This window comes from Boleophthalmus pectinirostris, unplaced genomic scaffold (genome assembly GCF_026225935.1).
Source record: "Boleophthalmus pectinirostris isolate CB_2022bp ecotype Guang Dong unplaced genomic scaffold, ASM2622593v1 HiC_scaffold_17, whole genome shotgun sequence".
In the NCBI taxonomy this organism is placed as follows: domain Eukaryota; kingdom Metazoa; phylum Chordata; class Actinopteri; order Gobiiformes; family Gobiidae; genus Boleophthalmus; species Boleophthalmus pectinirostris.
Window position 1 is genome coordinate 32,937,212 of NW_026571115.1, and position 12,050 is coordinate 32,949,261.

At 41.3% G+C, this 12,050-nt stretch overlaps 1 protein-coding gene across 1 annotated transcript in view; it reads right to left on the bottom strand.

Moving 5' to 3' along the window:
- LOC110172213 (myosin-10-like) overlaps positions 1 to 12,050 on the bottom strand; it is a 249,049-nt gene that overhangs the window by 232,565 nt on the left and 4,434 nt on the right. The window contains exon 2 of the mRNA XM_055152335.1: positions 5,566 to 5,957. Within this exon, the coding sequence (XP_055008310.1) occupies positions 5,566 to 5,910 (345 nt within the window). The 5' untranslated portion in view covers positions 5,911 to 5,957. The remainder of the gene's footprint in view (positions 1 to 5,565; positions 5,958 to 12,050) is intronic.

The window sequence follows — 12,050 nt, forward strand, 5'->3', positions numbered from 1 at the left end:
CTCCAGTGTAGTGAAGTAAAAGTAGAAAGCATCCAGTCTTAAGTACAGATACCTAAAATTCATACTTGAGTATTGTACTTTTACTTTTGTACGTTGTTATTTTCCTTTTTAAGATGTTTTACTTTATATTTTGTCTCTTAAATATTCAGTAAGTCGTAAGTGAAATTGTAAACACAAACTGTTCATACGCTGCTTTTCTTTCTTGGAATTTTGTCATTGTTTAAAACGGTCTGGTATTATAAGTACTTTTTACTTCAGCCTAAACACTTTCAGTCATGATCCACGGGGTTTTTAGTCCATGTTTTGTTTTGTAGAGCTGCAAAATGATGAAATAAAAGCTGCTATTACTACAACTAATGTCAAAATGAATAAAAGCCAACATCAAGATATAGATGAAAAAAGTAGATGGAGTTCTTTTGGACAGAAGAGAGACTCTGTGGATGTTTCAGTGTCACTCGTCCTGTCTCTAGGCAGGACATGTTGACATGTGCGCTGACTGGAATGTACCGGTGTGTTTGACAATGACAGTGGCAGGTGTTAGAGCAACGTGGGGAATTTTTTGACAAATAACAAAAAATCTCTCTCCCTTTTTCAGTGAGAGAGATTTGTTTTGTTTTTTTTGACAGGTTTCAATATTATTTCAACTTCAAGAATCTGCAATTAAATAACTTCTTACACCTTTGTCTGAATGTTGCTTGAATTAAAGGTGCAATATGTAACTTTTCTGGTGGGAGCGCTGCCACTTGCTTTAATGTTCCACAGTGTGACATTAAGCAGCTCTACCTTACATTTATTCAATTGCAGGTGGTTTTATAGCTCTAAAATACTTCAAAAACAGGCACTCTGACTGTGAGCGGGGTCGCCTCTCCACAGATCTGACCTGTAACTTGGTCTGGTTTCGTCTCCATGAAGATAGAAAGGTTTAATACCAAATAAAGTGTTTTTATTGCAAAACAAAAATTAAAAAAACAAACAAACTTGGCTTGGTTAGGTCACCTGAATGTCATCAAGGAGATAGATAAGTTTAAGTCATGGGTGAATAGGAAAAGTTACATAATAAACCTTTTAATATGTCATATAACTGAAACTTAAATGGTCACATTTCTCTATAGTGTTTTCCACCTTCAAAGCACTTTACAACAAGGAACCACTCACCCATTCACACACACATTCATACACCAGTGTTGGGAAGGTGACTTTTAAAATGTTTTCCCCTACAGATTACAGATTACATATCCCAAAATGTAGTTTGCAACGAAATCCATTAAATTACTTAAAGTGAGTAACGTAATCTGAATACTTTGGATTACTTGATTTGCTGTAGAGAAGCAAAGACGAGGAAATCTTCACATAAGATGTTTTGTCTGATAAAAGAAAATAAAAAGCCCAGATTTTCCTTAACCAAATTAAAAATATTATTGATAGAAGAGGAGGAAACACGGCACGATTTAGACCTGTTAAATCCTGTTTTAGACCTGGTTTAGTCCTGGTTTAGTCCTAGTTTAGTCCTGGTTTAGACCTGGTTTAGACCTGGTTTTAGTCCTGGTTTAGTAATAGTTTAGACCTGGTTTAGACCTGGTTTTAGTCCTGCTTTAGTCCTGCTTTAGTCCTGCTTTAGACCTGGTTTTAGACCTGGTTTTGGACCTGGTTTTAGACCTGGTTTTAGACCTGGTTTTAGACCTGGTTTTAGACCTGGTTAATGTCTGACAATGAGTGGAATTACCAAACAAAAACAAACAAAAAAGGGAATAGCCCAAAATGTGAACACAGGAAAATAATCAATTTATTTCAACAAAGTAACTGTAATCCAATTACCACTCACTGAAACAGTAACTGTAACTGAATACAGTTACTCATAATTTGTACTCTGATTATGTAACTCCGGTACATGTAATCTGTTACTCCCCGACACTGACCTCGATACACAGGCCATGATATGATTCAGTGTGATGTATTTCAAATCAGTTCAATATGGTTCAAACTAGAGACACTAAAAGTCTTTGTTAAACCACTTCTTGTGCAAAGTGAAAACAAAACACACCCATTTTAATCATCAAAACTGAGAAAATATGAAATGTGTCACATAAATGAGTTTCCTTCCTGCAAAATAAGCAACAAAACTGCAGCGCTGTAACAAAATAATCTAGTAAAATAAACCAAAAAGTTCTCTTGGTGATAAATCGATACAGCAGCCCACGATGTCGATACTGTATCATCACATTAAACCAGGAGTCTTCAACGTTTTTCAGGCCAGGAACCCCCCTAACGGAGAGCTGGACTAAATACTACTAAATATATGTCATACAACTGTGTTTTATAATAAAGTGTCGCGTATAAACAGCGACTCTGTTATTATTACAATCACGAAATGAAATGAAATGAAAGGCTTTCACTTTCTTCAGTACGAACACGAAGTCACAGACGCGACTCGACTGACATCACTTCACAGACCACACCACGGACTGACTGAACCAGGACTGAACCAGGGAACAGGACTAAACCAGGACTGAACCACTGAACCAGGACTAACCAGGACTAAACCAGGACTAAACCAGGACTGAACAGGACTGAACCAGGACTAAACCAGGACTAAACCAGGAAACCAGGACTAAACCAGGACTGACTGAACCAGGACTAAACCAGGACTAAACCAAACCAGGACTAAACCAGGACTAAACAGGACAGGACTAACACCAGGACTAACCAGGACTAAGGACTAAACAGGACTACACCAGGACTAAACCAGGACCAGGACTACACCAGGACTAACCAGGACTGACTAAACCAGGACCAGGACTAAACCAGGACTAAAACCAGGACTAAACCAGGACTAAACCAGGAACTACACCAGGACTAAACCAGGAACTACTAACAGACCAGGAAAACCAGGACTAAACCAGACTAAACCAGGACTAAACCAGGACTAAACCAGGACTAACCAGGACTACTACACCAGGACTAAACCAGAACTACACCAGGACTAAACCAGGACACCAGGACTACACCAGGACTAAACCAGGACTAAAACCAGACTACACCAGGACTAAACCAGAACTACACCAGGACTAAACCAGAAACTACACCAGGACTAAACCAGGACACCAGACAGGACTAAACCAGGACTAAACCAGGACTACACCAGGACTAACCAGACCAACCAGGACTAACCAACCAGGACAAAACCAGGACTACACCAGGACTAAACCAGAACTGACTAACCAGGACTAAACCAGAACTACACCAGGACTAAACCAACCAGGAAACCAGGACTACACCAGGACTAAAACCAGGACTAAACCAGGACTAACCAGGACTAAACCAGGACTACACCAGACTCAGGACTAAACCAGAACTACACCAGGACTAAACCAGAACTACTAAACCAGGACTAAACCAGGACTAAACCAGGACTAACCAGGGAACCAGGACTAAACCAGGACTAAAACCAGGACTAAACCAGGACTAAACCAGGAAACTAGGACAACCAGGACTGACCCAGGGTTGATTCCAGGACAGAACTAGGAGGACTAAACCAGGACTGAACTAGGACTAAAACAGGACTAAAACAGGACTAACCCAGAACTAACCCAGGGTTGATTCCACGACAGAACCAGGACTGAACTAGGACTAAACCAGGACTAAAACAGGACTGACCCAGGGCTGATTCCAGGAAAGAACCAGAAGGACTGAACTAGGACTAAAACAGGACTAAACCAGGACTGACCCAGGACTAACCCAAGGCTGATTCCAGGACAAAACCAGGAGGACAAAACCAGGACTAAACCACAGGACTGAACTAGGACTAAACTAGGACTAAACCAGGACTTAAACCAGGACTAAACCAGGACTAAACCAGGACTGAACTAGGGACTAAAACCAGGACTAAACCAGGACTAAAACAGGACTGACCCAGGACTAACCCAGGGCTGATTCCAGGACAAAACCAGGAGGACTAAACCAGGACTGAACTAGGACTAAACCACGACTAAAACAGGACTAAACCAGAACTGAACCAGGACTAACCCAGGGCTGATTTCAGGACAGAACCAGGAGGACTAAACCAGGACTGAATTAGGACTAAGCCAGGACTAAAACAGGACTAAACCAAAACTGAACTGCGCCCTCGTAGACCGTCGGGTGACCACAGGCAAAAGGACCGGAGCAGATCGCAGACGTCGTCCGATCGCGCTTTCTCTCTCGCTTGGGGTTCTGTCTCTCTCAAGTCCAAGTTTAGTCCTGGTATAGTCCTGGTTTAGTCCTGACCCGCCCGTAAAATTCCGGAACGTTAAAATCCGCCCGTTCCAGCAACTATTAGTACCTCCGCGACCCCCCACGTTGAAAACCTCTGCATTAAACGAAACGATATAGTGAGTGCGTATACATGCACATCAATAACCCGGTTATTAGCCATATCCCGGTTCTGTCAGTATTCGGGTTACTGCGTTTACATGCGCACTGAGAAACCGGGACACTCATATCCGCGTGTACATGATCAAATGGAGTATCCCGGTTTCTTGACATAATCTTACAAATGCGCAGGCGCAAAAATTAACTTAAATCAATTTCATAAACCAGGAAAAATACAAACCGTGAGCTCCTTTAGCATAAGAAGCTAAGGAGCTACGAGATCTCCCACAATCCACTGTGCAGATTCTTCATTAAAATCTTCTGCATAAATAAACTCAACTTTACAACATATAAACCATAAACACTATAGACACATCAGCCCGTTTGATCAGATAATTCAGCTGTGATCACATTTGTTTATGTTTTACAGAAACGAAACTTAAGACCGTTTGGCTAATTAGCATAAACTGTTAGCGGCGATAAAAACAACTCGCTCCTTGCGCCGCTGATGAGATCAGTTTCTTTTGGAGTTTTTGGACTAAATGACATGACTCTGTGGATTATGTGTGTTATTTCTGTGACAGAAGAGGTGCTGATGATGGTGAGTGTGTTCCGTGCGTGTGTCGTATAGGAGATAGTTCATGTTTTAGCTTTTCAGCGATCACACGAGTGCAGGTCGTACGAGTGCAGATTGTACGTGTGCAGGTTTAGCGCAGCTCTTTATTTTACAGTCATTTCACTCGTTTGGTCACTTTCACTTTATTTATGTTGGTCAATTTATTTATGTCACTACTGTTGTGGTGAAAGGCTGGAAAGTGTCTTTTGGACGCATGCGCACTCAACTTTATGTTGCAGTAACCGGGGATACTGCGTTATACATGCCACAAGTATCCTGGTTATTATCGGAATAAACCAGCTACAGTAACCCGGTTTCTAATAACCGGGATACTGCCATAACCGGGTTACTGAAACCGGGTTACTGCGTTTACATGCACCATCAAGAAACCGGGATACTCAAAAAACCCGATCATAACCGGGTTATTGATGTACATGTATACGCACTCATTGATATTTTGACATTTTTGCACACTCCTAGGTATCGTAGAGACACTTTTACTTCTCTACCATGAGTGACACTTGTTTTCCTTTGTGTATCTCTGCCTGTCTGTCACTCCACACGTCCACATTCTCAGCGCTCGCCGTCACCACATTACTCACATAGATGAGTCCGGAGTAGTAGCGGTCCTTCAGGTTGTACAGCACCGAGGCCTCGTTCAGACAGGTGAGCTCGGCCATGTCCTCCACTTTGCTGAACTTGGGCGGGTTCATCTTCTGGATGTCGTCCTTGCTGATGAGGACCTTCTTGCCGTTCTCCGACAGCTCCACCATGACCTCCTCGCCCCGCTCCTCCTTGATGCTGGCGGCCTCGAACCCGTGGCGCTCCGAGGGCACCCACACCAGCTTCTTGGCGGTCCAGTCGGCCTGCGTGGCGGGGTTGTAGACCACGGCCCGGTCCACGAACAGGTACCGCTCGGGGTCCTCCTGCCCGCTGCGCTGAGACATGTCGGATCTGTGAGGGGGTGGGGCTACCTAAAGGGCGATGGGGACACCTGCGAGAGACGAGAAAAGAGTAAGTTTTGAGTCAACGTACGTCAAAATGTGCTTGTGTCTTCTATAAAGTTACAATCTGTGACACCTGTAGATCTTTACGTTATAATTTGGACATTTTAAATCACAAATATTGATCTAAAACAATGTAATAAAAGAAAGAAGTCAGCTGATTTCCGAGCTAGAAAACCGCAGTGCCCAATGGGAGCTGATATCGCTGTAAACATCATCACAACAAAGAGCTGTGAAGTTGTCAGACCCTCCAATGGATATCTGCACATCACAGTAATGAGCAGAAGAATCCTACACGTATCACCGATAAAGAAAATAAAATTGGAGATCGATCAACAGTATTTTAGTATTTTTTGGACTTATACGTCACACTTTTTTTATGGTTTGGGTGTTTCCTGTGACTTATACTCCGGTGCGACTTATATATTCAAATTTTCACACTGAAGCGTGGAGAAGCTCAAGTCTTGTGTGTGAGTATCTGCTGCTCCTGTTCCTCCTGCACCACTGTCACTTTGCTCCTTACTGCGCATGTCTCCTGCAGAAAGAGCCTCTGTCCTGTCTGTATCATGTCAGTCGATCAAACCGTTACTTCTGCACCACTGAACAATTTAACATCTAAACAAACTTATAAAGACGACTGAGAAGACTGAGCACAAATGCCCCCAAAAAGAAAATCATATTTTGCAGATTACAAACTGCAAGTCGTGAAATATGAAGCCAAAAACGGTAACTGAGCAGCAGAAAGAAAGTTTGGAGTGAACGAGAAACTTGTGACAGCGGAAGGATGCACCATGAAACTTTCCTGAAGTCACTGGATGGATGGACAAAGTCTGGACTTCAGTGACACCGAAACCATCCTGTCTGGATTCAGAAAGACCAGAATAATTCTAACTGGAACTGATGCTGAGTCTGACGACAGCGAAGAGGAAGCGGCGCTCTGTTTACCTCCGGAGGTCGAGGAGTTGCTCAGAAGTGACACCGAGGATGAAGAATTGAATGGATTTAGTGATTTGGAGTGAGATGGAGAGTTTGTTAAACTTGTTCTGTTGTTGTTGTTTATGTTATAGTTTATCTGAAGAACTGTTCATATGTGACGTTAACAGCCTCTTATTCTCTGTTCTATTGTTTTTACTAGAACTTGACTTTTAAGGTGAAATGTCTCTGGTCTCTGATTTCATAAAATTATTTTCCCCCGAATAGTGCGACTTATATATGTTTTTTCTTCTTCATTATGCATTTTTTAGCTGGTGGGACTTATACTCCAGAGTGACTTATAGTCCAAAAAAATACATTAACAGTCTGTTGTTCTCTGTTCTATTATTATTACTAGAACTTGACTTTTAAGATAAAATATCGGTTCCTGGTTGAAAATAAGCGTTTAAAGATTGCTCAGACATGGACGAATTGCACGTGTATTTATTTATTTTTTACTTTTACACTTAGAGAACATAGAGAAAAATCCCACACACCGTCTTACTTGCAAATTCTGAGTTTTATTAGGACAAACCGTGCAACGTTTTGGCACTAGATCTTCGTCAGGCAAACAGAATGAGAGCTCAGGTGGTCTAATAAAACTCACAATTTGTTCTTGGGGTGCTCCCTCTCCTCCAGCGCACGAATCTCAAGTAACTGATGTGTGAAGTTCTCGTTCTTTTACTTTTACGCTCGACAATTACTTGACTAAAAGTGGGCATGTTGCATTATTAGAAAAGTCCCCGATATAGATGATCGGGGAGGAGCTTTGCTTAAATCTAGGCTTAATACCGCAACGTGACCTGCACTCTAAAAATAGCTGGCGTCCTTGTAATGTCATTTCATTGTAAAGACTTTAAAGCTGACGCGGACGAGGGCAAACCAAAGTTCTACGATCAGACGAGCGATTTGAGCGCCAAAACACAGACGTTTTACCCTGATTTATGATTAATAGTCTGTATCTTAGCCCTTTCCACAAACTCTTAACTTCTCTGTTATTTGAGCTACGGTTGTTGCCAATAAAAAAAAAGTATAAGTCAGAAGATGAATAGGCCGACAGCGAGCGTGTCCAAATCCACAAATCCGGCGTGCACGTTTTCTGTTTCGGTGCATTTACGAACCATGACCCCGCTGAGCTGTTTATAGAGACATGACACAAGAAGATACGAAGGGTGAATTAGGCAACTCATCGACAAAAAAAAATCTATCAGCAAATACCATTCGTGCTTCTGTATCTACATGATGTGAGTATGTCAAGGATGAGAACGCCCGGGAGGTATTTGAAAGCTTTAGTGTCTCGTTCACGTTATTAAATTTAGCGTATGGGGCATTGTCTGAGTCACGGGAGGGAACTGACATCAGGTTTTCCATCAGTTAGTCACTTTTCTCTATAATACGAAAGAGGAAAAGCAGTGGTCATGAAGTATTTTGCTGTCTTACACTGGTGGAACTCAAAATATTTACAGTTTAAAGGTCTTATATTACACAAAATTGATTTCTATGAGATTTAAGACATGTTAGAATGTTGTTATCTCCTCAAAAACAGACCAGGAGTTGTGTTTTGTTTGTCTGTCTACATTTCCAAAGCTCAAACAAAAAGCTCTGTTCCATTTTGTGATATCGCGAAGCCGCCTTTTACCTTTTGTTCGAAATTTCTGGGCTGAAATCATCCAAATCATTCCAGTATTACAAGGCGGAACAGTGTTTTCGGTTTGAGAGAAGAACCTAAATATGCAGGGTTTGTGCGTTAAACATGTGTGAATGAAACGAAACACAACTCCAGGTCCGTTTGTGATGAGGAAACAACATTAGAACATGGCCTAGATCAGAAAAAAACATGATATACTTAATTGTTGGGGCTTGTCCTGGTGGTTCAGGTCTGGATAAACCTGGTCCAAGTTTGTCCAGTCACATGTACTCTGTTACAATTACCTGAGTACTTCACAGTTTTTACTTTCACATCCAGACTCCAAGGCTACGTTCAGACTGCAGCCTGAAGTGACCCAAATCTGATTTTTTTGGCCCCTATGTGACCTGTATGTGATCTTTTAATGACAGTCTGAACCACACAGATCCAATTTTTTAAAATGCGACCCAGGACACTTGGACATGTGCTCCTGAAACCGATACATATCCGATCTTGTGACACGCGACTTCAGTCTGAACGGTCAAGGCGCATTCATCCCACCTACACCTTATCACGCGGTGGACTTGGCTATGTTTAGGCGACTTCCGTAAACACAGAGCACGCTCGCTGCGGTTGACGTTGTCGTGTCTCCAGTGTCACATGCGGGACACTTTTGGGCCGTTTAACGTTCACACTGGAGATCACATACAAGTCGAATTTAATTGGAAATGTGAACGACCTCGCAAAAACATCGGATTTCACACAAAAAATCTGAATTAAGCATTAAGCCCTGCAGTCTGAACGTAGCCTAAGTTCATGTTTCCCAAACTTTTTTTCTGGGGACCCATATTTTAAGGATCAGAAACGTTCACGACCCAAGTCAATAGACATTATTCATAAATCACAAAATTGAAGTGGATTTGACCATTTTTGAACATTAATGAGGATATTTTATGGTTGACTGACTCAAGTTTTAAACAATGAAAAACAGTTATTGGAGCAGCAATAAAAGGATCCATAAGTCGCCTATTTGGACATTTAATGTAGCTCATTTCTTTTTCTTTTCAGCGTTCAATTGAACCAGCAAAAATTGGAACAAAATTGTTAAAAATATACAAAACATGTCTTAGCATTTCAACCTACATGCAGATTGTGACAAGGTGACACAATTTTTTTTTTCTTGCAACCCACCTGAGGGTCATGACCTAGTCTTTGGGAAAAAATGCTCTAAGTAGAAGTTTTCCCAAATATGTTTTTTTTTTTTTTTTGGCTGCAGTTTTGGGGTATATATTGAGATAGTTTGGTGAAGAGAAGCCATCATGAAAACTCAAGGCTCAATAATTCACACATGGATTAAAGTTACACAAACTCTGACATGGTGGAAGGTTATTTCTTTGCCTGGAATGTTTCACAATATGGCATTAAATCAAGTATCCCCATGGAGATGATGCGGGTGATATCACCGAACCAAGTTACTGATGACTGATCTACAGAACGTTTTCAAGGTAATAAAATAGACCATAACTGTACACACCATACTCCCTACAACTCACCATTATGTAACAGATAATACTCCCTACAACTCACCATTATGTAACAGATAATACTCCCTACAACTCACCATTATGTAACAGATAATACTCCCTACAACTCACCATTATGTAACAGATAATACTCCCTACAACTCACCATTATGTAACAGATAATACTCCCTACAACTCACCATTATGTAACAGATAATACTCCCTACAACTCACTATTATGTAACAGATAATACTCCCTACAACTCACCATTATGTAACAGATAATACTCCCTACAACTCACCATTATGTAACAGATAATACTCCCTACAACTCACCATTATGTAACAGATAATACTCCCTACAACTGTACAACTCACCGTTATGTAACAGATAATACTCCCTACAACTGTACAGCAACTCACTGTTATGTAACAGATAATACTCCCTACAACTGTACAACAACTCACTGTTATGTAACAGATAATACTCCCTACAACTGTACAACAACTCACCCTCAAGTAACAGATAATACTCCCTACAACTGTACAACAACTCACCCTTATGTAACGGATAATACTCCCTACAACTGTACAACAACTCACCCTTATGTAACAGATAATACTCCCTACAACTGTACAACAACTCACCCTCAAGTAACAGATAATACTCCCTACAACTGTACAACAACTCACCCTTATGTAACGGATAATACTCCCTACAACTGTACAACAGCTCACCCTTATGTAACAGATAATACTCCCTACAACTGTACAACAACTCACCCTTATGTAACAGATAATACTCCCTACAACTGTACAACAACTCACCCTTATGTTACAGATAATACTCCCTACAAGTGCACAACAACTCACCCTTATGCAACAGATAATACTCCCTACAACTGTAAGTAAGTCTTTATTTATATAGCACTTTTCACAGACACTTTACAGAACATTATTCAGCATTATTCATTCACTCCAGACCCGGTGATGATAAACTAGTATTGTAGCCACAGCTGCCCTGGGCTGCAGCTGCCATGCCAGTCAGCGCCATCGGTCTTGCCTAAGGACACAACAACAGTTAATGTGACTGGCGCCCCCCTGTGGCTCCTGATTTTCCCAGTGTCTCCCATCCAGGTCGGGCCCTGCTGAGCTTCTGAGATCTGACGGGATCAGGCTTTGACAAGCCGGTAAAACCTCAACAACTCACAACAACTCACCCTCAAGTAACAGATAATACTCCCTACAACTGTACAACAGCTCACCCTCAAGTAACAGATAATACTCCCTACAACTGTACAACAGCTCACCCTCAAGTAACAGACAATACTCCCTACAACTGTACAACAATTTACCCTCAAGTAACAGATAATACTCCCTACAACTGTACAACAGCTCACCCTCAAGTAACAGACAATACTCCCTACAACTGTACAACAACTCACCGTTATGTAACAGATAATACTCCCTACAACTGTACAACAACTCACCCTCAAGTAACAGATAATACTCCCTACAACTGTACAACAGCTCACCCTCAAGTAACAGATAATACTCCCTACAACTGTACAACAACTCACCCTCAAGTAACAGATAATACTCCCTACAACTGTACAACAGCTCACCCTCAAGTAACAGATAATACTCCCTACAACTGTACAACAACTCACCCTCAAGTAACAGACAATACTCCCTACAACTGTACAACAATTTACCCTCAAGTAACAGATAATACTCCCTACAACTGTACAACAGCTCACCCTCAAGTAACAGACAATACTCCCTACAACTGTACAACAACTCACCGTTATGTAACAGATAATACTCCCTACAACTGTACAACAACTCACCCTCAAGTAACAGATAATACTCCCTACAACTGTACAACAGCTCACCCTCAAGTAACAGATAATACTCCCTACAACTGTACAACAACTCACCCTCAAGTAACAGATAATACT